Source organism: Rousettus aegyptiacus, unplaced genomic scaffold (assembly GCF_014176215.1).
Source record: "Rousettus aegyptiacus isolate mRouAeg1 unplaced genomic scaffold, mRouAeg1.p scaffold_m13_p_11, whole genome shotgun sequence".
In the NCBI taxonomy this organism is placed as follows: Eukaryota; Metazoa; Chordata; class Mammalia; order Chiroptera; family Pteropodidae; genus Rousettus; species Rousettus aegyptiacus.
The window spans coordinates 93,603,483-93,628,682 of NW_023416286.1; the positions used below are offsets into that span (position 1 = coordinate 93,603,483).

Consider the following 25,200-nt stretch of genomic DNA (forward strand, 5'->3'; position numbering starts at 1 on the left):
CCCAGACCCGCGGAGGCCCTGCTGGCGAGCAGGCCACGTCAGCCCCGCGGCGCCGGTCCACCGTGCCGCGGTGTGTGTGGCGCGAGGCGGGGGCGCGTCCCGAACCACGAGGACTTGCCACGTCAAGCAGCACTTCCTGCCGCCCCCGTCCGCCCCACCGATGCTCGATGCCGGGGCCCTGGGTGGGGCCAGCAGCTGCAGGACTGGCCCTGACCCCGTCACAGTGGTGGGGGGCTACCTGGCCCCCCCTTCAGGAAGGGCCCTTGGAACACTGAACGTGTCCCCTCTGTTCAGGGCGTCATGTGACGAGGTTCAGAAAAGAACCTGTCTTTAAGGGGGCCCGGCTCCCTGTCGCTGCTCCCGCAGAGGCTTCCTAACGGCGGGGCCCCGCCCCCCGTGGGATTCCCGCGGACGCAGGCGTCAACTCGGCAGAGGGCCGCACTGTGCTTGAGGACGGCTGGCTGTCCCCATGTGCTGTCTCTCTGCCCCCCCATCGCCTCAGTGTCCCCCCCCCATCCCCAGCTCAGACCACTCAGCGCTGCTCCCTCCCATCGCATGACCTGCTCACCGTCTGTGACCCGTGCTCCGATGACACTCAGGCCTGGACGCGCCTGGGTGGTTGTAGCCTCCGCACCTGGCGCAGGCTCACGGCAGCAAGCATCTGAACGCAGGACCAGTAAGTCCCTCTGTCCCGGAACGTCCTCGGGCCCTGGAAGCAGAGAGGAAGCTGCTCACACGCCTTCAGCAGACGCGTCTTCCGGGCGCGGAGGCTCCAGGGCCGTGACGAGCCCCGGCCCCCGTGGCCCCGCACCCCCGCATGGCCCACCCAGAGAACCAGCTCCTCGGAAGACTGCCCAGTGCTGAGAGACTCAGAGGCAGAGAGCGAGAGCGACTGTCAGGTTCACAGCCTCGGGGCCAGTGAGCCTTGCAGGACGGAAGGGCCGCGACCCGGCCGCCCCTGCTCCAGGGCACGCCTGCCGTTTGAAAGGGAGTTTGCGTCAGCTCCTGGTCCCACAGCCTGGCCAGGGACACACGCGGAACTCGGTCACCCGTGTGACTCTACACTGAGAGACCAAGTCCGGGAGGCGTTTCTGAAGCCCCTGTGAGGCCACTTGGCACGTGAATGTGTGACCTTGAAAAGCCACGAATGTCCACTTTGTGGTTCTTGCTCTGTATCCGGCTGTGTCAACTGCGGGCTGAGACAGTCACAGAGTGGCTGCCCAGGGTCCTGGCGACACGCCCAGGGGCCGGTCTGCAGGCACTTCAGGGGCCCCGACTGTGGGCTTGGGGCTCCATGACACTTCCCATCCACCCGGTGTCCACGCCCGGAGCCCAGTGACTGTCCACGGGGACGTGTCACCGCTGGGAGTGGTGGCACACAACCACTTGGAGAGTTGCCTGAACTCCGTGCAGGGTCCCCCCAGAACACGCTCAGGGGGACAGGTCCCACGGGACGCCCCTCAGGCAGCCCTCGTCCTCTGCCACGTGCAGCGTCTGCTGGTGAACTCCGAGAGACGGCCTCACGCTGGCGCCGTTTGCTGGCTCTGCCCAGCGTCTCTCAGGACAGTGCTGGAGTCCTGGAGACACGGGCGCCCCCAAAAAGGTCCCCCTGGAAGGGGTGGTCAGGAGCCGTCACAGCAGGGGCAGGGCCCTAACCGCACGGGGCCAGGGCCAGTGATGGTGACAACAACTCCCCCGGGCCTCCGGGGGCGATGCAGGGCCCGGCAGCCCGTCCTGGCTGAAGCAGCCCCTGCCTGGGCCAGGAGGGGGCCGCGGGACGTGCGCACTGGCTCGCCGCGGTCAGCAAAGCCAGCGAGCTGGGCGGCAAGGGACGGGGCAGTCGCCCTCAGCGTCAGTGCAGGAGCAGGACAGAGAAGAGAGGAGCGTGGACGGGGAGGGGACAAGGGTGTGCGACTGTCACACAGAGACCGCGGCCTGCACACAGGGACGGTGACCACGCGGGGAGGGTGACCACGCGGGGAGGGTGACCACGCGGGGACAGTGACCGTCACGGGGCGGTGACCACGCGGGGACGGTGACCGTCACGCTCAGCAGCATGCTGCATCCATTCCAGTGTGTCACCTTTAGCGCCTCGCGGAGTCCACCACCTGTGACAGGTGCTCGGAATCCCTGCGTCCGCGCTTCCTGTGGGGGGCGCTGGTTTGAGCACCTGCTGGCCGCGCGTGCGGTGCCTCCCGTCTCCGTCCCCGTTTGCGGTTAGACCGTGGTGAGCGCGCCCTCAGCCGCAGGGGAGGCCTGCGGTGCAGGGTGGGCCACGCCACCGTCCCGGGCGCTGGCTAAGCATGTGGCGCGCTCCAGGCGCGTGTCCACAGGGCATGAAGGAGACGGGCCGGGGGCCCTGGCTCTGAGCAGCCGCCCGGCCCGGGCAGCGGGGTTCACGGCTGGTCCTCGGGCGCGCGCCTCCGTCCTGCGCCGCCTCCCAGGAGCCGTCCTCGGGCGAGGTGTTCCCCGCCACTGTCCGCGAGTGACCGGGGCGACCCCGCCGCAGCGGCAGCGTGAGGGCGGGGCTGCCAGAAACGCCGAGCCGAGCGCTGCTCCGCTTCAGACAGAGAGGTGTGGCCTCGGGGAGACGCACTCGGCACCGCGACGGCGACCCGGGGGACTGCCGGAGCAGGCACCGGACCGGGGCTGCGCTGCTTCCCCTGCCGGCCCGGGCGGGCGTGCGCTCCCCCCGGCGTGGGACAAGCACCGTGCCCCGCAGGCGAGGGCGCCCCGCGCTGCCCCTCCGCGCACCCCGGGAGCCCGCGGCCCGCCGCACGCACAGCGGAGCGTGCCGCGTGAGCAAAGCGGATGTTTCCCGGGAAACAGCGTGTGATGGCGATTTTCTTCCTTGGTGTCAACACCCGAAAGTGGGGGTTATCGCAGAGCTCGGCCCCGCCCCCTGCGCCGGGCTGCAGGAGAGAAGGGGGGCCGCACGAGGGTCCTCAGAGCAGCAGCGGGCACAGGCCGCACCGCGTCCGCGCGGCAGCATGGTTGCTCGCGGGCGCCGCACCGGGCGGGCGGCCCGGTGCAGGGCGCGCGGAGGCTGCCGGCGGGGGGCGCTGCGCCCGGCCCGGGGGGCCCTCGCCCCGCAGAGGGGCGCGCAGCACAGCGGCATCTGCTGCCGCCCCCGCTCCTCGGACGGTCTGGACACGCACTGCCATCCTGTTCACACTCGCACTCGACGCCGGTCGACACGCCTTCTGTATTGAAATTTCTTCTGTCAGAGCCTGTGAAATTGGCTGCTTAAATCAGAAACAGAAATACAAGCTGGTCTCATTTGTTAGGTAATTCACAGGCTGCTGCGGAAAAATCTTCGTTTTGTTTTTTACAGAAACATGTCTTTAATTCACAAAAATTTCCTAAAGCTGCCAGTGGGAACGTCTCTTTCACGGCATGTGGCCCCCGCCATCTGTGCGGGCCTCCCCGGCCGCGCCACGTCGCTCAGGCTGCCTCTGCCCCGGGAGCAGGGCTGGGGAGCCCGCGCCCTTGTCTGCCTGCTGCTCAGATCCAAATGAACCTCACCTCCAGGAAGCCTTCCCAGATCACCTCCTCTCCGCGGACGGCTTCCTGGCCCCTGCCGTTCCCCTCCACACTGCTGCTCTCGCCTGTGTTAAGTCGTAATTCATCATTCTCTGTTTCCTCTACTGAAATGTACTGTCACTGAGGACTCACATCTTCAATTAAAGATAAGTTTACTTTTTATTACAACAGCAATATACGGCCCGTGCAGAAAACCTAAGTATAAAGAAAGATAATTGAGAAGCCGTGATCACTGCTTCCTGCCTGACCCCGCGGCCCACAGCTCCGTCCTCTGCACGGTGCTGTGCGGGCGCGTCTGTTTCTAAGGCGTTCAGAGCGCGGAGTTTAGGCTCAGCTCTGCAGAGGGCTGCGCGCGCACACCTGCCGAAGGCCTCCGCCCCCTGCGCCCCGCCTCCCTCCCGCGCCCCGCCTCCCTCCCGCGTTCTGCCCCACCCCCATCCCCACCCCCGCCTCCCTCCCTCCTCCTCCTCACGGGGTCACTTTCCTCCAATTTCCTCAGGTTTTTCACTTTCCTCCAATTCCCTCGATACCAGAAGGAAATAAATCTAAACATTAGCAGTGGTTTTTCTAGGGGCTGTGATTGTAAGTGGGCTTTTTACTCGTTCTGCTTCCCTAACGTTTGCTCACTTTTCCCATCATGTCTGTCACTCTCATAACGGGAAGAAAATAGTAATTTCGAATCACTGTCCTTTTAGGGCTCCCGGGGCAGAGCCTGAAGCAGCACTGTGTGCGCGGCTGACCTCACGCGGTGGACGGCTTCGAGGGCCCTGCGGGACAGGACTGACTGACGGTGCATGTCTCCTCCCCCAGGTGCCGCAGGACGAGTGGGGAGGCTACCCCACGGGCGGCAAGGACGAGGAGATCCCCTGCCGGAGGATGAGGAGTGGGAGCTACATCAAAGCCATGGGCGACGTGGACAGCGGAGAGTCAGACTCCAGCCCGAAGACGTCACCCACGGTGGCCATGCGGCCGGAGCCCTTGCTGCAGTCGATGGGACAGAGGCCGCTGGGAGACCTGCAAACGTAAGACGCCCGGCCAGCCCCGCTCAGACGCGCGTCCCCAGGACTGCCTGCCGCAGGCCAGCGGCAGCAGCTTCGACGTCGCCGAGTTGTAAACAGTAGGCTTGCTGACCGGTGATTTCCAGGTCCTCTTTCGAAAGTCAGGCCTTTGATTACCTACGATTACTTACTAATTAGGGAAGCAGACTTGGCGAGTTCTGTGTTGAATGCTAATTTTAAAGCAACTGTCATGGCCAGCGTGACCATCAGTGTCTTCAAAGGTCGTTTCAGTTACTTCCTCAAGACCACGTGTGTGTGGGTGTGTGAGTGTGTGTGCGTGAGTGTGTGTGCGAGAGAGGCAGAATCATAATAGTGACTTTTTTACTGTAACTTCGTAAGTGCATTTGTAGGCAACAGTTGTTTGAAGGGTGAAGGTAGGACATGGAATAGTTTTACAAGTACCAGAGCATGTGCTTTACATGTTTGTCCAAAGATGCATTATCGGCCAATGTAACTCATTTCTGACGTGAATAGAGAAAACCGGGACTTGGCCCTTCGTGTGGCTGTCCAGCCGCACCTCTGCTGCCGGCCAGGCTGGGGTGCGTGTCCCCGTCCTGCGTGACAGTCAGCAGGGCGAACCGGCCTCTCGGCGCTTCACCTACGAAGCACACAGAGCCGCTCGCTGTGACGCCCACGGGGGCTGGTGACGCTGGGACGAGCCGCCCGGGGCGTGGAGAGGACGGGGTCGTTTCTCCCGCCCGTTGCTCTTGGACATGCGTTCACAGGGTGGAAAATAAGTTCTTAGTTGCACCCAGATGCTGCACTTGACAGATGGGACCCGTGACCGTTCGGTTGCCTCCCACAGCGGCTCTGTGGGGGGTGCCGGGGGGCAGCGGGTGAGGCAGACACCGCGTGTGACTCCTCACACGCGCCTCACTCAGGGGGCCTGGCCAGGGGCAGCGCCAGAGGCCCACCCTGCGGACGCTCGCGGGCTCGCTGGGGTGGCGGCAGGTGTCAGGAGCAGTGGTTGTGGGGATGGTGTCGGGGCCTGTGAGAAGAGCAGTGGGGGCACAGAGGCCTCCCCCCCACCCCCGCCCTGCGGTCACGGCCCAGACACCAGCCTCCCCACCCTCCCTGGGCCCTGGGAGATGCGCGTGAGAACCAGGAAGCGCCTGAACCTCCCGCAGCAGCAGCCGCGTCTGGCAGGTCTGGGGGCTCAGAGCCGCGGACGCCCGCCCACGGCTGGGTGTGGGACCCCCGGCTGCTGGACGTGGACGTCCCTTCTCATTGTGGAAGTCCGTGATTGTTCTGTGATCGTACACGTTAAAAGCACAAGGCGTTTCAGCCACGAGCAGGAGCCAGGTGTCAGAACGACGCGCCTGATCCCCGTGCTCCCCATGGACTCTCGTGGCACCGCCCCCCACCTCAAGTCCTCCTCGCGGGTTCTCAGTCACCTCACTCCTCGGCGCTCGGGGCTGTTCTCGCCCCTCCTGTTGCAGGGACGGCCCAGCCTTGGGGACTTGGCACCAACGCGAACGGCACTCAGAAGGCAGTGACGTTTGCATTCGTAAGACCCAGGTGGGGAACATAGTGAACGTCTCCTCAAGAACCCAACAGCGGTGACGAGGCCAAGGCCACCCGACAGTGTGACCTAAGTGCCGACGACCTTCGCCGTCCGCCCATGGGAAGCGAGCTGGACGTCCCTAACACAGGCACACACACGGCCGCTTCAGGGGTGACGGGGGCGCTGGGAGGCAGATGCAGCGGGCTGCGCCCAGCTGCTCCTGCTGCACACGCCGCACACGCCTCACACGCCGCACACGCCTCACGTGCCACACGCGCCGCACACGCCGCACGCCTCACGCCGCACACGCCTCACGCGCCGCACGCGCCGCACGCCTTCCACACCAAACGCCGCGCACCTCGCACCCCGCCGCTCACGCTGCTTAGCAGTCGGGTCCACTTCCCCCTTTATTCCATACTTGGTCACTCCCGCCCTCCACCCAGCAAATGTGGGGCGCCACGCCGAACCCCCCAGTGAGTGTGCAGACCATCCTCGCCCAAACCTGACGCAGCCGCGGGGGTGGCGAGTGGCGGGGGCGGCACCCCGCGACCCGCCCAGCCCGCCCCGTGCCATGCAGGCGTCCCCCGCGGCTCCCAGAGCAAGTCATGCTTTGGGTTAATCTATTGAAATGTCTGCTAAAAAAAAAAACAAGTTATGTTGCTGGGAGGCACATCAGTTAGCACATCTCACTTTTGTTTAGAATTTTATAGCTTTTAACGTAGTCATTTCATTTAAACGACGCCACAACAGCTACTTACGCGGGGAGGTTGGGGCCGCACCCAGGCACCGGGGCCCGACGCAGAGAGGCGCGAGCCGAGGGGCAGCTGCAGGCGAGGGCTCGAAGCGAGAGCAGCCGCGCGCGCAGTGGAAGTGTCCCCCGAGAGCGGCCGGCACACGCCCCCCAAACCGGAGACCCGCACCTGGGCCCGCCGGGCTGCCGGCCGCGCCCTGCACGCACCGCACCACGGCCACCTCCGGGGGCCGCCTCCTCCGGGGTCACTCTGGGGGTCACGTCCGCGGGTCACCTCCTCTGGGCGCCTCCCAGTGCAGGGTCCCGCCGCATGCTCCCTCACCGCCACACCTGCCTCTGCCGCCCCTGGCTCGCCGCCCCCCGGAGCCCGCACCCTTGGAGGCCAGCGGAGGCCCTGTCCCTCGTCACCACCGTGCCTGTCACCCGTGCCGCGCGCGCCCCGCGCAAACGGCTCAGACTCGCCGCTTGTGAACCGCTTGTCGGGTCATCGCTGATCGACTCAATACACGAATCGCTATCAAGGGCGCCCGGGAAATAACCGCTTTTAAAGATTCTAAAAATAAAGATCATCGGTTTAGAAGCTAATTCACAGCCTCCCAATTCCTGAAACTCTGAAGCGAAGCAGAAGAGGCCCGGGCCGCAGGCTCCGCGAAGCGCCACACGCCCGAGAGCGGCTGTCGGGCATCGGCAGCCGGGCGTCCTCGTGGTGTCCCTGCACAGCTCCCGCGGCCGCCCGCGGGCTGGCGACCCGGGCTGGACGGAGCTGTCGCCAGCGCCTGCAGTGCAGCCCTGAGGCGTCCAGCCCCCCGGACCCCGCGTCGCCGGCGCGTCTCAGGCGTGCGCCGTCCGGGCGGGAGGCGGCGGCGGGGGGCGGGGAGGGGTGGCCGCGGGCGCTGCGCCCCGTGTGTGCGTGGCAGACCCGGCCGGCGTCTGTGAGGATTCTGCTGAGACTGCCCTGTCGCTGTCCTCCCCCGTGCCCCTGAGCACGTGGCCGGGCACCCCCGTGCACGGTCGCACTCGGGAGCGGCTGGAGACTCCTGCTGGGCAGGGCGGCCTCGTCCCGAAGGCCAGTCCCTCTGCGGAGCCCGGCGCCGGTCCACTCCTGGCCGGAGCTGGTTCAGCTCCAGGAGCACAGCTCACGGACGACCCTGCGGGACAGGCGCGTGGCCCGTGTTCTGTCATGTGGGGGTGTCGGGGGGAAGCGGGGGTCAGCGCCCCGCTGTCGGCCCCGGCTCCGTTGCTGTCCTGTCGTGTAACTCGTTACTGCACAACTTGGTTGCTGGTCTTTCCCTTCCGCTCCCTGCGGTCTGCTCGTCACGTCGCGCATTCCCAGCCGGGTGCGGCCTCGGGATGGCCTGGGGGTCTGGGACGAGGACGACCTGAGCACGGCCTCAGCCGCTCCACGCCCCCCACCCCCTGCTCCCAGCGGCTGCGCGTGCGTCCGCCGCGGTCAGCGTCGCGTGGATTAAGTGAAGGCGAGCGAGACTCCGGAGCCCATGTGGCCACTGTGGACGGCTCCCGCCCGCCTCGCTGTCCCTCACGCTGCGGCCCCGCGCTAAGCTCTTAGCTGCCGGCCCCTCTCCCTTCCGGCACTTGGAAGGAGGTTCAGAGACTCGGACGACGTTATCAGTTTTCCGTTTTTCCCGCTCTGGTGACGTGAGGCCTCAGTGTCCTGGAAGCCGAGCCCTCGGGCCGACGCTCACGGTCACGGTGCGGGGTCCCCTCGTGGGTGGGGGCCGGGAAGCGCCCGGCTGTAAAGCAGACGCTGTTGTCGTAACGCAGGTCGTGTTCTGTTAGCACACAAAATGCATTTGTTGGTTCCAGCAGGAAGAGCGACTTCGCGGTAAAAGGGCGTTCCTCGGTCAGGACGCGTGACTGAGCCGTTTTTCCCTCCGCTGTCCCGTTCTTCACGAAAGGGGGCACAGGGAGAGCGAATCCCATCAGCTCACTTTGGGGAGCGAGGGCCGTTCTTCCCCGGCCGCTGTGGCGTCAGCCTTGCCGCCGCGTGCACCCTCGTCCACAGGCCTGTGCGGCCACACGCCGCCCTGTGGGGGCACGGCCCACAGGACTCGAGGTGGGGGGCGTCCCGAGTGCCACAGGCTCCCCCGGCCGGCACCCGCGCGCTCCGCCAGACTCAGCGTTCCACCAGGTAGCGGGAAGGGAGACCAGAGAAAACGGTTTTAAGGGGTTTGGGAGAAAACAATCATAATAAAACGCGTTTACTTTCCTAGTCTGCTTTTTCTATCTGCCTGTGTTACGTAATCTAAGTTAAAACCACAGGCGAGCCTTTTGTCTGCCTTCTGCTTTGCTGGGTCCTTCAGCCGCGGGGCCAGGTCCATCGGCCACGGGGCTGGGTCTGTCGGCTGCGAGGCCGGGTCCGTCAGGCGCAGGGCTGGGTCTGTTAGCCTTGGAAAGCTCACGTGGCTGTGGTGAGACCCCCAGAGGCTCCTGGCCCTGGTCCGAGCCGAGTCCCCGCCAGGCTGTGCACTGACTGGTGTCGTCAGTTCTTAACGATGCGGACGGTCCTAATTTCCTGCCTGGCCAGAACACGTCAGGGTTCAAAGCAGCTTCACAGGTGGCCTTGCTGGCACTTTCCACGAAGCTCACACTCGTACGTGTGACCCTCGCGAGCGTGCACAGAGCCGTCTGGTGCCGGCCGACAGCGTCAGCGCCGCCCTGGGGGGCGCTCACGGGCCGCCTTCCCCGTTCTTTCTCTTCCAGCCAGAGCTACCTGCAAGCTGCCAGTGACGGGCCCGCCAGCCACAGCCTGGACCCCTCGGCCCACTACAGCTCCCCGAAGTTCCGGTCCCGAAACCAGAGCTACATGAGAGCCGTGAGCATGCTGAGCCAGGCCAGCTGCGTGAGCCAGGTGGGGCCGCCCGTCCCTCCGCCCCGGGCCCAGCCCCCAGCGCACGCTGTCCCACAGGCCCCCTGCCAGGCACGGGGCCCGCGCACCGCGGGGAGTTCCCTCGCTGTGAGCCGGAGCTGGGTGAGCGGAGGTCGTTCTAACACGTCTGCCATGTGACCCTCCTCACTCCCCCGAGTGACCGGCTGGCCTCCCAGCCTCCTCGCCGGTTCAGCTCAGACCGCCTGCTCTTCCCAGGGGGGTTCCCCAATAGAACAGGGCCAGGGACCATCTCTGGGGACCAGGCTCTAACAACAGTGGCTCTGAGTCACGTCCCCAAGCCGAGCCTCACGCGTCCAGTAGGAAGAGTTGGGAGTGCTGGGGCCTGTGTCACCCGAGGACCGAGTCCGTCAGGCTGGGAGGCCATGTAGCCCCCAGGGCTTGGGGTCCCCACGTGAACAGGAAGGAGGGCTTGGGCCACGCACGGCGAGGCTGGCGAGTGGGCCCAGCGTGGGGAGCGGCTGCATGAGGGGCAGGGGGCCCTGGTCACGTGCGCTGCGGACCGAGCAGCTCGATGCACACATCTGAGTAAAGGCGCACCTTTGGGGGTGCTGTGTGCAGCAACCACTGGACCCCCTCTGCCGGCTGGGGCCGAGGAGACACCAAGGCCGCCTGACCAGGCTCCTCGTCCAGGGCGGGACACGTGAGAACCTGCCACCCCAAAGCCGTGTGTCGGCGACTCGGGCCACACAGTCCCTGGCCACAGCCCGCCAGTTCTTCCGAGTTCCTCAGGCCACTTCTTCATAGGTGACCATCCTCAGGGCGGGGCTCGCCTGTCCGTCGGCCCCTTGGACAGCACGAGGTGTCGCTGCCACCCCAGAGTGACACGTGACAGGGCCTCCGGCCGCGGGAGCGCCGGTTCCCGGGGGCACACACGCTGCACTGCCCGCTCCGCGCCCGGCTCCCAGAGCCACGGGCCCACATGACACACGACAGCATCACGGTCCACAGAGGCCCGCGAGGCCCGCGTCAGCCACTGTCACCAAGCACCGTCCCGGGCTGGGCTGGCGCTGGGGCGCAGCGGAGCAGGACGTGTCAGCGAGAGTGGGCCCGAGTCCCAAAGCAGGACGTGTGTGGCACCAGGTGCGGGTCAGCGTGAGACCCTCGCCCGCAGGGACCCACGGAGGCGGGCGGTGGCTCCAGCAGCCCTCTGCCCCGCCTCCCGCCCCCTCGCGCCAAGCGGCTTCTGCTCCCGGGCCGCGTCCCCACGCCCCAAGCCCCATGTGGGGGGGACCTCTGTCCCGGCCTGAGGGCTCAGGGCGCCCGAATGCCAGCTGCCGGGACACACTCCTCAGCGAAGCCTGCTCCAGATGGGCCGGCGAGGACACGACCTGCCTTTTTCGGGTGCGAGGTGGCAGGCGGGTCCCAAATCCAGCCCCGTCGTCCCCAGGCTTCCACGGGCTTCGTCCGCAGGCGCACCCGGCCGCCCTGGAGGGTGGGGGCCCAGGGCGCTGCACATGACCCCCAGGCGCCAACCCGCTCCTGCCCCCGGATTAGACACACTTCCCGTCACCACTCAGACCCTCGGGACCGTTCCCTTCTCTGACTCGCGGCTTCCCGTGTCTCTGACCCGACGTCCCTCTGCCGTGACCCTGGTCCAGGGCCCTGTGGGAGGGTTCACGTGCCCACAGCGGGGTCACTGGGACGGCTGCCTGAGGGGGGCCTGAGGCCACCGGTGGGGTGCGAGGCTCCCCCCCGGTCCTTGCCGTCACTGCCCTCGGGGCGGCGCCTGTCACCCTCCCGAGGCTCAGCCTGGCCACGTCCTCCGGAGTTCTCAGGGGCCGTGACAGTCTCCCCGGTGGCTGTGCCTGCCTGGCTGTGGCCTCATGCAGGGGGTGCAGTGCTGGGAACAGCCTGCAGGGGCCGCGGCGTCCCCACGGCAGAGCGGCCGTCCCCGGCCCAGTCACTCCCATCCCCCTGCTGGTCTGTGCCGCATGGGCGTGACCACAGCCTCCCTCTCCAGGCGCCTGCCCCTCGGGTGCACCGTGAGAGGTGCCGTCTGACCCATCCTCAGCGCACAGCTCGGGCGTCCGCAGTCACTCGGCTGGGCCGCCGGCCCCACCGCCCGCCCCAGATGGTCCTCACCATCCACACTGGCACTGTTGTCACTAAACTGACCCCCGGCCCTGCGCCCGCCGCCTCCTTCCTGTCCAGGGCCCCGTGGGAGGGCTCGCGTGTCCGGCCTTGCGCGGCTGGCTTCCTCCGCTCGGCACCCGGGCCTCAGGGTCCGTGCACGTCGAAGCCGACAGACGTCGTCCGTCTACAGGGCTGACCAGCACCACGTCCAGACACCCCAGCCCTGCGTGCGCATGCCTCCGCGGACGGGCCTGTCGCCCCCACCTCCGGCCACTGTGCACGCCGCCGCGGGCGTGGTGCCCACGCGCCCGCCCACCCGCCCGGTCCCGGCTCTTGGGGACGTGGCCGGATGCGGCCCGCGGGCGCGACTCTGTTCCTGAGCCTCGAGGAACTGCCACCGTGATCCCGCGGAGGCTGCTGCGTCTCGCGTCCTCCCCCTGCCGCGTCCCAGGGCTCCGTCCCAGGGCTCCCGCGTCCCCCGCTGCGCTCGCTCTGCAGACGCCACCTGTCGTGACCCCTGAGAGCTCTGCCGCAGACGACCGCCCCCTTCCCACCTGGCTCCGTTGCCGGTCTCCCGACCTCTGCTTCGGCTCTGTGGTGCCCCATCCCCTCGACCAGGAGTCCCCAGACCCTGGGCCGCACACCGGTACCGGCACGTGGCCCGTAGGACCCGGGCCGCGCAGCAGGAGGGGACGGGCGAGCCAGCGAAGCTGCGTCTGTGTGTGCAGCCGCCCCCCGTGCCAGCGTCAGGGCCTCGGCTCCGCCTCCGGGCCTCAGGCGTTCGAGTCTCATGGGAGTGCAGGTCCCTGGTGCCCCAAAGGCTGGGGACCGCTGCTCTAGAGGGCTGCGTGTCTGAGCTCACGGTTCACAAACCGCACTGAGCTTTACTCCAGCCCGATGCCCTCCTGGCCGCGCCCAGGGCCCCAGTTGGAGTTCCTGCCGCACTGTGGCCCCTTTCCCAGATCTCCCTCCAGCTCAGCGACCAGACCAGCTCTCGGGGAGCAGGGAGCTTTGGTGCCTCTCCAGGCCGAGTGGGCATCCTGCTCCCCTGCTTTTCCCTTGGGGAAGAGCCACGTCCATGTCTAGAACTGGACCCTCCCTGACGTGTGGTCGTGGCTGACGTTTGAGCGCTGCTTGCAGAGGCCAGTGAGGCTCCCGCCCCTCGTGCGGTGGAGGGTGGCCGCGGCCTGGCAGCAGCATAGACACCTTCTACCACGTCCTGCGCCCCGGTGCTGGCCAGCGCGAGTGACCACACTAGGTTTCAGCCTTTTCAAGTTGTCTGATGTGGAACACTGGCATGAATGACGTGAAACAATCAGGGAGTTTTGATAGAATTCCACGTAAGGGGAACTTAGGTTGAAAGAAATCTATAGTCTGGAAAATGTCACGTTTCAACCCGGCGAGTGTTTCTGGTGCGTTTCACTCACGAGGTGCCTGAGGTGGCCCTGATGTTGGGCGTGTCGCGGTTCGTCTGCCCTGTCCTGCACTGGACACCTCGGAGGGCCTCTGGTCTCTGCCCTCCTCACACTGCGAGCTCAGGGGACAGCCCCGCCTCCCAGTCCCCCTCGGTGCCCTCCGTCGACATAGGGAGCTGCTCCTGCAGCGTGCGTGTGACCTAGGGACAGTGCCGGGGTCTGTGGGCAGGTCCACGGCTCGAGGGGGGCAGGAGCCTCGCGCTCTGTCTCTCCAGCAAGGAATCGGATTCTTTGACCCGATGCCGCTCTGGTCAGAATGAGACCCTTTTTTATCTGTAACGCGACCCGGGCATTCAGGAAGTCAGGTGACACGGCGGACGTGTGAGGCGGACGTGTGAGTCTGTGACAGACGCGGGCGTCAGCAGCGGTCTGCAGTGGACAGTCCCCCTGGGTCCCCACTCAAGCCCTGGGTTCTGGACCCGGCCCCCGGGGCAGGCGGGGCGGGACAAGGAGACAGTCCCGAGGGAGGGGAGGCCGCAGCCGGGCCTCCGTGGGCCTCGCGCCCCGCCGCCGCTCCCCAGCCCCGCCTGCCCTCCCCTCCACGAGCCCCAGCCGCGCTCACCAGTTTCCCCCGCGGCCCCCCCAGGGGCTCACGCTGCCACACGCGAGGCGCACCCCGGGACCAACACCAGGCCCAGCGTAAAAGGGGGTCTCTGACCCACCAGCAAACTGGGCGCATGACCCCTGCGCCTCTGACCTCTGCCCTGGCCCTGGGCCCCGGGCGTGGGGCGCAGCCACCTCTGCCCAGTGTCCACTGTCCATTCTTGCAGCTCGCGCCCTTCCTGCCGCCCCGCTCTCTTCGGCCTCGTCCCTGCACATTCGGCTCACGTCACCGCCGATGAACCCCGGGAACAGCGTGTCCCCTGCCCAGGCCATCGACCCCCAGAGGCCCCTCAGCCCGCCAGGGTCAAGACCCCGTGTGCACCCCTGAGACCCCCCCCACCCCACTGTCCAGAGCCGTGATCCTTTGTTGGTGCGCGTGAGGCCTGACCACGCACCACCGTGCTGGGCACGGGCGTGGCCGGCGGGCGGGCGCTCCCCCTCGTCAGGCGGCCTCGGGCCGGGCCTCACCGTCACTGTGCCCTTGCTCGTTCCAGATGAGCGAAGCGGAGATGAACGGGCAGCTGGAGTCGGTGTGCGAGTCTGTCTTCAGCGAGACGGAGGTGCAGGCCATGGACGCCCTGGGCCTCCCCGGCTGCTTCCGGACGCGGAGCCACAGCTACCTGCGGGCCATCCAGGCCGGCTACTCGCAGGACGACGAGTGCGGGCCCACGATGCTGCCGCCCGCCGCCATGCCCTCCGCCAGGCCCATGGCAGGTAAAGGCCCCCCGACCCCCAAACCCTGCCCCGTGCGCCTCCCGCCCCCCTGCTTTCCAACGGGCACCATCACCCGTCCCCCACGGGGCCGTTTGGAAGCATGGCTCACCGAGTGCACCCGGCCGCCCTCCGGGTGCTTTAGCGAGGCGCAGTGCGGCTTCGGCGGCGGCTCTGCTGTGTTGGGAAGAGCGAGCATCGCGGTCAGGTCGGTGCGTGGCCGTGGGGCCAGCGGGCAGCGGTGGCTGGGCTCCTCCCCAGTGTCCACTGAACACCGCAGCTCACTGAGCAGGAGCATGATGCAGCCGAGGCCGTGACTTTGCTGGGCGCCCCCAGGCCCTGCGGGAGCGGAGTCACCGTTCGCTCCAGCTCCGTGGAAAACCACAGCCAGCCCCGACCCGCCTGGCGTCTCATGGGACACGGTGAAGATGCGCAGCCTGGAGGCACCCACGGGCGTGCGGGGGGCACCCACACCCGCGAGGCTGAGCGGCAACCTGGACACGGCACCCAACAGTGGGGGGCCTCGGCGGCACGGGACGTGGGGCACCGCAGTGCCCGGGGGTGGGGGGGCCTCGGGGGCCGTCCTGGGAAGACGAGGGTGTCGTTCACCGTCACCAGCTGGGAACGCGGTGGGCGGAAGGGCCAGGGTGGGTGGGGGGGTTGTCTGCACCGCGAGCAGAGCCTCCGCCTGTGAGCTGAGCACTGGGCGGGGACGTGGGGCGAGGGCGGGGGCGGGGCCTGCGGCGTGAGTTGGGGTGCAGCGGCTTGTCCGGCGAGCGTACCTCCCAGGGGTGGGGACGGCTCGCAGCAGCGCCCGGGTAATGAGAGTGTGAAAAATGCGAGAAGCTGAGAACCCGCTCTGCGAACAGGACAGGAGCCCAGAGAGAGCGACCGAGTCCGCGGGCGCAGACGCCCCAGGGTGGCTCGGCGCCTGCTGGCCCAGGAGCAGAAGGGGCTGACATTAACGTTTCACAGCTGTGCGTGTGCGTGTGCGGAGAGAGGTCTGCGTGCTTGACAAACACACACTAGTGTCGATAGGTTGTGTCCCCTCGTGTGAAGTGCAGAGACATGGTTTCCACGTGGATCGTCTGCAGCGACTCTGGTTCCAGTGTGCGGTGGCGGGTTTGCCGAGCGTTTGGGCACGTGCGTCGGGTGCTGAGAGGCTGGTGCTGGGCCCACGCACGGCTCCGCGGGGTCCGAGTCCCCAGGCTCTGCTCAGCCCGACGTGCAGCACACAGGGCCACAGTGCCCTCTGCAGGAGCCTGAGGGCCCGCACGCGCCCGAGGGTCTGCAGCCGCCCCGGGGCCCCTCCTGCAGGGAGTGGCTCCGAACACGTCCAGCTTCCATTTCACGCATGGCTGCTTCCTCACCCGTGAAGCGACTCGTCAGATAGATTTGCTTGTCTAAATGTGCATTTTGCCCAATTTTTCTAGGGAGAGAGCGTTACTGATGTCGTGGAGGGAAATGCTATAAAATTAGATTATAATGATTTTTTTCTGGGTCAGAAGTTTTCTCAGCATATGTCACAGCTGATTCTAGAAGTCATTAAAACAAAAGGAAAATCCATCCAGATCACGACAGAGGGAATAGCCATAAGCTTATTTCATCGTCTGCGTTTCTAGCGTAACTCGTCCCTCCAAGGGACGTGACGATTCCGTTCTCGGGACAGCCTCCGGCGTCTGCTGCGGGCCTCGGCCGCTCTCGGGGGACACTGAGCACCCTGTCATCGCGTCTCCCCACCTCCCGCCTGCGAGGCCTGATCGCACGGCCCGCGCACGATGCAGGCTGGTTTCCCGCCCCACGGCCCTGAGCTGCCATCACATCTGCAGAGTGTCTTCTGCCACGCGAGGTGACGTGGTCACAGGTGCCAGGGATTGGGATGCGGACACGCGGGGGCATTACTGTGTCATCGTCACAGAGTCCAGCAGGCAGCGAGTGCGCGTGCGACGGGGCTTCCCCAGGCCAGGCCAGCCCTGCTCCAGCCCCAGCTGGACGGGGGCTGGGGCCCCCTCTCCCCGGCACGCCGAGCTCGTCCTCGTCCTACAGTCCGGTTCATGCCGATGGCGGGAAGCTGCCAGGCAGGGGCCCCGTGAGAAGCGCTCACATGTGGCTCACGTGTGGCTGAGGTGCAGGGCTGCTCCGGGCCTTCTCGGGGTCAGGCTGACCGCCGAGGCCATGTCCCCCACCCCCACCCCACGTGGCAGCACAAATCTGTGCTGCAGTTCGAGCAGCTGGAAACGGTGACAAGGTGCCTCAGTCCAAATCTTCTAGCGGATGTCCAAGCACTTCTGGGCCGTCCCCCTAGCCGTCACGGTCATCTCCGGGACTGCACATGATTCGGGGTCAGGGGAGCGTTTTGGAGAAGAAGGCTGACAGAGAAGCGTGTGCTCTCCCACTCCACCCGAGGACCAAGTCCGCGGGGCGGTGGCGGCCTTTCTGCGAGCCTGCGTCCGGTCTCCTCCCGCCATCTGCTGTCCACTCGGCCAGGCTCAGGGCGGAGCCCGGGACACAGCATGGGGTTGGAACTCACCAAGGTGTCCATGACGCCCTTCGCCAGTGGCCCTCAGGCCCGCAGGGCTGAGTGTGACCACCGGTGGCAGCGAACAGTCCCAGGGGAGGCCAGATCCTCAGCGCCCAGTTCTGACCAGGGGATTCAGCTCCTGGGGGCCAGGGAGGCCCCAGCTCCACCCTGGGAGACCCCGGAAGCCTCTGCAGGACGTGACGGGTGCCCAGAGGCCGCAGGCACGTCCCCTCCTTTTGAAAACAGGCCGTGGTCTCTGAGCCTCAGTGAGTGCGAACAAGTCGGAGTTGGCTGTCGTTCGTGCCTGTGCAAGTCGCCTTCGCTTTGTCACGTCACTAGCTTTTTCCACGGAGAGTCCTTTCTCCTTGACTACGTACACCACGTGCATGTGGGCGTCGTTCCGTGTGGGTCAGCGGCCACCACTCACTGTTCGCATGCGGATGTGGAAACCAACGATTTCATCAACCAAAGCACCACCTAAGAACTTCCCCCTTCCCAAATTTCGATCGTAGAAACATAATTCTGGGACAACGTTAATGTAGACTTCATTCGCAATTAAGCGTCTCCCGTGAAGCGGAGGCCGCGCACGTCGGTTCTGAGGCCGTGTGGCAGGCGGTCGCCCGCGTCGCTGTTACCGGTCCGTCGACGTTTCCGCCGAAAAACATCGTTCTTTCCAGACACGTTTTCCATCTGAGTTTAAAGCTTCCTGTTCTCAAAGACCGGGGACAGAGTTCTGTCCTCAACGGTTAAATTTGGGGAGGGGGGGGACACACTTTCTTGGTTCCCGTTCTCCGCTCGCCCTGACCGCCAGCCTGTGCCATCGCCGCCGACGAAGCCCTCCGCGGTTACCACGTCCGCTGCCCTTTGGGCATCCTGCGCTCGGGCCTGCATGGCTCTCTACATCATTAAAAGTTAGTCGCTCTCAGTTTTTCTTCAGAAAATCCAGAGTCTTACTGCATAATGTGGTTTTTATATATTCGAAAGGAAAACAGGAAGCGTCTCGAGCAGCGAAACAGCTGCCATCGCTTTGCTGTGACTACGAGACAGGAAACACCGGTTGGGCTGTAACGCCCTGCCGATGGACGCATTCACGGCGGAGGACTCTGCCGCTGACCTCGGGCGGCCACGTCGCTCGCGTGACCTCGGGGAAACCCTGCGTGCGTGCCCATGGCAAGCGATGCCTGTGTCCTCTCTGACGTTCGCTTGCGTTTTGAGACTAATTAACGTGAGTCTCAAAATAGCTCTACTCTTTTGTGCCGAATTTTTCGGCTCCGAAGTTCAGCTTCTGCGACATCCTGAGTCTCGTTGACGTTCTCAGGCCTGTGGCGCTGCCGCTGGGTGGTGCGGCGGCTTCGGCCACGCGGAGGGGCCGCAACACCTGCTCCTGGGAACCCGCTCTGTGTCTGTCACGCGCCTGTGCGTTATGCGGTGGAGGCCGATTCTCAGCTTCCCTTTCTGACTCGCGGAGGACTGGTGAGGGCCGCGTTGGTGTCCGGCAGTCCAGGTGCGGCTGGGTAACGAGGCGCGCGTTTGAAGACACGCCGTGTCCACGTTTGCGGTTACTCAGGGTCCGAACAAGTACAGATTGGGCCGGCTTTGCTTGGCTCCAAAGGGGCTTCTCCAGACTCCCTCAGTAGATGCTGAGCCTGCGAGCACCTACAGGCAGCCCTCAAACTATGTCGTCTGTGGGGCAGACGGGGAGGGGGGCGTATGCGGACATTGACCTGGCCTGGCGAGCCCGCCCGGGAACGCTCTGCGGCCACGCTGCTCCCATGGTGACCGCCGGCTGCTCGGGCCTGGCGAGCCGCTGAGACACCACCTGGGCTACAGAGAGGCTCGTGTTTAACTGTGGTATGGATGTCGAGATATTTTGGACGTCCGGGCCATTGAATCTGGCTAGTGGCTGTGCCGTGGACGGTGAGACGTGGACCGCGGCCTCCTGCATGCGGTCAAGATGAAGCCGTGCGTCTGGGGCGGGTTTTCCTGAGGCGAAGCTCCCTCCCCCCCCACCCCCACTCTGCCGACTGCAGCGGGGGTTAACGCGGTCCCAAACCTGGGGAGGGAGTCTCCCCGCCTCTCACACGCCTCCTCCATTCAGCCCCCTCAGGGACAGACTCACCCCGCGGGCCAAGCGTCCTTTACGCGTCACTACTTGTAGCTAAACACAGTGCCACAGGAATCTTCCCAGGATGTGCCACACGCCTGGCTCCTTCCGTCGCAGGCCGTGTCACTAACCTTTCTTAGTGGCACAGGGGCTGACTTTACCGTACCGATAGGCGCGCCTCACAGACCCGCCTCTTCCCCCCACCCCCGGCATCCTCGGGGTGGCCCCAGCAACGCGCCTGCTCCCCGAGACGTAAGCCAAGTGGGTTAGAAGACACACGTACGTTCTCATCTCTCTCCTGGAGTTGGGGAGGCGCTTGAGAAGTCGTGGGGTTTACGCAGCATTCTGCGCTGGAGAAGAAATCAGCGACAGGCTTCGAAGCCGAAGGGATGTTTATGCCTGGACTCAAAAAATATATATAAGTTTTCAGCTACCTTAAGGTATTAAGTAGTCATTTCATTTTGTTTTTTTCAAAATTCATACGTGATCACTTATAGCTAAATAAATCCAATGTTATGTTTAGTAATCTCTGTTGATTCATCTGCTTCTTGAAGATGATACAAACTTCAGTAGAACTGTATGGCTAAATTAAATTTAAAATGTTTGATTGTATTTAATATGTGCCCGGCATCCATGTACAAAATAACAAATAATGCCACCCGTAACTAATAACTTTGGCTTTGATGAGTATGTTCTAATTGTGTATTCACATACACAGAGTCAAGACAATTACTGTGGCCCGAACCAGTCTACTGAATAATTGAATATTTTTCTTGAATGTGTGAAATAGTTTTTTAATTGATTATTTTAATCCATGGCAGCAAATTAACAAGAGCAAATGGTCGTTTTTAATATTTCTGCTGTGTTCCCAACTTCTGACCCCAACTGCGATGCGTCCCTTACGGGCACACAGCTGTCACATGGGTCGGCCGTGCAGGACACACTGGTCAGAGAGTAGACGAGTGAACAAACGAATGAGTTGATACACGAGGTTTCTTTTAATTCTGTCTCCATGTCCTTTTCTTTATATAAATAGTTAACGTTCTGCCGTATTTGTTTACCCAGGACCGAAGCCTGAGACTTAATTTTTAAACGATAACATTCAAACACATTTGGTTAACCAGGAATGTGAACGTGATTTCTTGTTGTACTGTAAAAGCACGTGAATGTCCCTGTCACGTGCACATGGGGCCATGCGAGGACCTTGCAGGACGCGTGTTAAATGTCTGTCTTACACCTTCAGATAACGGTCCCATGTGGGCTGCCGGGCTCATATCAGAGTAAGACCCGTACCTCGGTGCCGGTTCCAATGTGCGCTTCTAAATCTGCCTCTTCAATTTGGACAATTTATTATTCTCAAAACATCAGATATAAGTTATATGTTTCTATTAAACCTATATGTTGGGTTTTCCATGGAGCCACTACAGAGAGGATCCTGTGGACAAGTAATTGATCTTTTCAGGTACTTAAATGTCCCCCCAGGTGGCTCAGATCCTCACATATTTAACCAGGACATTCCCTGGGCCTCTTAGCTAGATGTCCCTGATGTCGGGAGAACCCGGTGTCCTGAGGGACCGTCACAGTGGACCGTCCCTTCACCAGCTGCAGGAACCGTGCAAACTGGCACCCACGACTGTCAGTGTCCGTCCCCGTGACAGAAGCCGCCTCTGCTGCCCCCGCTCCACGGGGCCGTGGAGGGTTCGCCACGGTGACCCACGCCGAGAACTTGCACACGGGCCCTTGGTCAGCCTCAGCCAGTGCTGGTCCCTCCAGGAAGAGCTCGCGTCAATAGAAACCTTTCCGTATTCGTTCAGGAATCTTCCCACTCACATCCGAGCACCGAGAGCATGCAGGGCAGCCTGCCGGCCTGGCGCGCTCGGCCACACACCGGGCGCCACGGCCGCAGGCCCATGGGCCGCAGGCCCAGAGGCACAGCGCTGTCTCCCTTCTCTGAGCCCAGGTGGCCAGCATGGTGCCCAGGGGTGGGTGGCAGGCCCTGCCCAGTTGTAGCCGCATGTGCATGTGCGCTTGTGTGTATGCATGTGTGCACATGCACGCGTCTGTGTGTGTGCACATGCGTGTGTGTGCACATGTGCGCTCCTGGAAGAACGAGCCATAACTGTCACAAGTGCACATGTGGGAACTTGGTAACGATCACCACAGAAACGAGGGTGGTGCCGAGTTCGCGGCTGCTGCAGCTTCCCGGGCACGGTGACAGGGACCGCCCTGCCCGCCACGCACTGTGGGTGCCCCGCCGCGCGCTGGCCTCTGCCGGCCCCCCATAGCTCCGTCCCTACCCTCGCGACAGCAGGTGGGGAGAGTGTGTTTCCCGTTTGCAGACGAGCTAGCTGAGGCTGGCGGGACACGGTCCCCAGGTCGCAGGGGCCGCAGTCATGCCTGGAGCCGGGCGGTGGTCCCTGTAGCCCAGGTGGCCCAGGAAGGAGGCGTGTGGGGTGCCCTTCCTGCGGGGTTAGGTGCAGGAACCCGGGCACGCCCTGCTCTGTGGGGCCAAGAGGCTGCAGCTGCTGCTCGGCGCTCAGCGTGGAGACAGCGGCCGGCGGGTTTGCACCGTGGCTCCCGGAGCTGACCGCCGCGCTGCAGGGACGTGAGGACACAGGACACGTCAAAGCCAGGGCCAAGCCCACAGCGTGTTCCTGTTCGGGGGAAGAGGGAGCTGTAGGGTGGTCCTTCGGTGTCCCCCAGGAAGTGCGTGATTTGAAGAAAAGCAGAGGATGTTACCCTGTAGCCCTAGAAAGGCAGTGTGGCCAGGTGGCACAGCCCCTGCGCCCGCCAGCACGGAGCAGCCAGGCTGAGTCCAGGCGAGGGCGCACTGCCGCTGGTGACGCTCGCGGGGTCGCAGCAGCGGGGGAAGCGCCGGCCCTCACAGCGGCCACCGCGACGGCCCCGTAGCAGCTCCTCGGTCAAGCCGCGTGCCTTTACAGAGCACCATGGGGGATTTGGCAGTGGACGATAATGGGGTGTTACTGTGCTTCGTGATGACGATAGCTCTGCCAGAGGTGACGTCCACGCCGCGAAGAACTGGCTTGTCCGGCAGCAGTGAAAGCCCGTGGGCCTCCGCAGATGCAGGGGGAAGAGGAGCTGGGGAGACGCGGCCCTGGGCCTCGCTCCCGTGGTCAGGACGCGAGCCGTCCCCATCTGCGGGACGCCTGGGCGCCCGGCGCTGTGCGGGGCAGGGCGCAGCCGGGCGCAGCGGGGCCCGAGCCGCGTCACCTCTGTGTGCAGAGCGGGCGCGCCGCGGGGCATGCGGGGACGCGGCAGGACGCCACCCCCGCGCGGCCCCGGGTCTGCCGGGCTCCGGCCCCAGCCCAGCTCCTCACGTGTCTGGAGGCTGCTGCCCCCTTTTAATTAACTTGTTAAGAAACTATGTTGCCTAAAGACTTTGTAAGGAAATCAATTTTAAATTCATATTATCACCCTGTGGCAAACACTGGAAGGTGAGAAGCTGTGATATTGCATTTTCCTGTGATCGTGAGATTTTTTTTTTTTATTTACAAGTTATTAACACAAAAAGGAAGTTTTAGGTCTATCAGTCGTTCATACTCTTTATGTTGTGCTAAATCATTTGGAAAGGTTAATCATTCCGAGTAGGAGTGAAAGGAAACCTTTGAGAATCACTGGAATAGTGAGCCGGGCTGGAAATAAATTTCGATGCGTGTGGTGCCTAAATATTCTGAGATCTTCCTACCGTGCTCGCCTATGAAACAGCACTTCAACGCCCGTACAGAGGTCGCCGCTGGCCGGGGAGGTGGGCGCAGTGGCAGGAATCGGCCAGCATGTCGCGTTGTAACACTGTCGTGCTGGCCGAGCCCACGTCAGCATGGAAGAGAAACGCAACTGTGTCGAGACAGGCGCAGCTTTTTAATCTACGTTCTGAGATGTGTCTGTGGCCTTTCGTTGTCGCTGCCACCGCTTCTGGGGCTGGGCATTTCTTCGGAGTCACATTTCTGCCTGAGAGCGCCGCGCAGAGTCGGCGTTGCGGTGCGAGGCGGCGTCGGTCGCTCTGCGGAGCATGGCGGGCGGCGGAGCTTCCTGCTGGATGCAGACGCCAGGAGACGGGCCGTCGGAGGTCGCGACGGGGCACATGGAGGGGCCGCCTGCCTCGCACGTCGTGCCAACACGGCCGTCAGCGAGCTCCCCCACTGCGGCTGCCACACCCCTGCCCCGGGGTGCTTGGCGCCCTCGGCGTGGAAGCTCGCAGTGGGTCGTGGTCGTCACAATGGCACACTCCCCTCACGGCAGCCCCTACGCAGGGTGACAGAGAGCGGGTGCCAGCGCTGACCTCCAGGCAGGAGGGAGGGACAGGCTGTCGCAGGGAGCTCTGCCTGCGTCCGTGCCCTGCCCTCCGCCCGGGGCGGTGACGGTGTTGCTCTGGTTGTCACGCGCACGTGCCTCGGCCTTGGGCAGTCCCTCGCTGTGGGGCACCCCGCACACTGGCCGGTGGTCAGCAGCCTCCCGGCCTTTACCCACCAGGTGCCAGCGTGATGACCAAGAATGTCCCCAGGTGTTGCCAAGCGTCCCTGGGGAGACAGCGGATGGGCCAGCGGGCAGAACGCCACTGACCAGGCCATCACTGGGGCGTCCGAGACTCACCGGGGCCCAGGACCCCACCGGGCCCCCCAGGCGGGGCTCCTCACCCGCCGTGTGCCACGTCCGTCCAGTGCAGCCGGGAGCTGGACCCTGCAGACTGGACCCCGGCCTCCCACACACTGTCACTGAGCAGACACACCGATGCCCCAGTCAACCCCGGCGGGAGACCTGTCCATACAGAATGGGCACTGGGGCCAGTCCACCTGTCTGTGAGGATGAGTCACACCTGGGCCGGCCTGGCAGGTGTGCCCCATGGATTCCCGGTGGCTCCTGACAGACACTGGCCCACATCCCACGTCCAGTGTCTGCCTCTCCGGCGGAGCCGCTGTGCGGCCTGCACGCAGACCTCCGCCAGGCGGGAGCAGGGGCGGGCGGCGGGGAACGGGCCAGCAGGTGCGGCCGGCGGGGCGGGCCCACAGGCGGGCGTCCCTTCCCAGCTCTGCCTTCTCGCCCCGTGAGCACTCGCGGGAGAGCAGATGCCTTCCGACAGCACGCCTTCTCCCTTGTAGAAGGAACGCCTGTTCGTGGTGAGCGGTTTCAGGGCGTGCAGGGCCTTGGAAGGCAGCGGGCTTCGTCACGTGGTGGCGATCGCGCGGGGCGGTCTCAGGAGCTTCCGTTTACACAAATGTTTCTGTCTCGATGTGACCGTAACTTAGTACATCCTGCTTTTATAACACGAGCGCTGTCCCGCGGCCCGCAGCCTAACCCCACGCGGGCCGCTAGCTCGGGCCGGGGCTTGGGAATGGACTCGCTCGCCGGGCCCTGGGGAGGGGCCGTGTGGCCGCGGTCCACCAGGCTTGCGCGCGGGCGGGGGGGACGCGCCTCTGTTGACTCGGGCTCGTGTGTCTCTTGCAGCTGCCTCGTATACAAATTACAAGAAGACGCCGCCCCCGGTGCCCCCGCGGACCACCTCCAAGCCTCTGATCTCGGTGACGGCCCAGAGCAGCACCGAATCCACACAGGACGCCTACCAGGACAGCCGCGCCCAGCGGATGGCCCCGTGGGCCCAGGACGGCCGAGGCCTGTACAACTCCACGGATAGTCTGGACAGCAGCAAGGCCTTGAACTTGGCGCTGGAGACGGCTGCCGCCCAGCGCCACGCGGAGAGCCAGGGCGAGCAGGCCCTGCTGGCGTCCAGGGCCGAGGAGTTCTCCAGGGGCTCGCGCCCCTCCATCGGGGTCCAGGTAGCCCCCGCCCGCCAGCTGGTCCATGGGGGACAGGCCTTCGGGGGCTGGAGGTGCCGGCAGGGCCCCCACTCACATGGCCAGCCTGCAGGCACAGCACACGGCCACCCGAGGATGCCCAGGTCCCCAGCCCCGGCCCCCACTTCCGCGGGGCGTT

General features: G+C 64.7%; 1 protein-coding gene across 5 annotated transcripts in view; it reads left to right on the forward strand.

Annotated features, from left to right (window-relative positions):
* The window catches only part of DLGAP2 (DLG associated protein 2), a 228,210-nt gene that overhangs the window by 182,154 nt on the left and 20,856 nt on the right, over nucleotides 1–25,200 (forward strand). For all 5 annotated transcript variants that reach the window (XM_036228968.1, XM_036228967.1, XM_036228966.1 and 2 more), the window contains 4 exons: nucleotides 4,354–4,565; nucleotides 9,578–9,725; nucleotides 14,410–14,629; nucleotides 24,715–25,043. In XM_036228968.1, coding sequence (XP_036084861.1) covers nucleotides 4,354–4,565; nucleotides 9,578–9,725; nucleotides 14,410–14,629; nucleotides 24,715–25,043 — 909 coding nt within the window. The remainder of the gene's footprint in view (nucleotides 1–4,353; nucleotides 4,566–9,577; nucleotides 9,726–14,409; nucleotides 14,630–24,714; nucleotides 25,044–25,200) is intronic.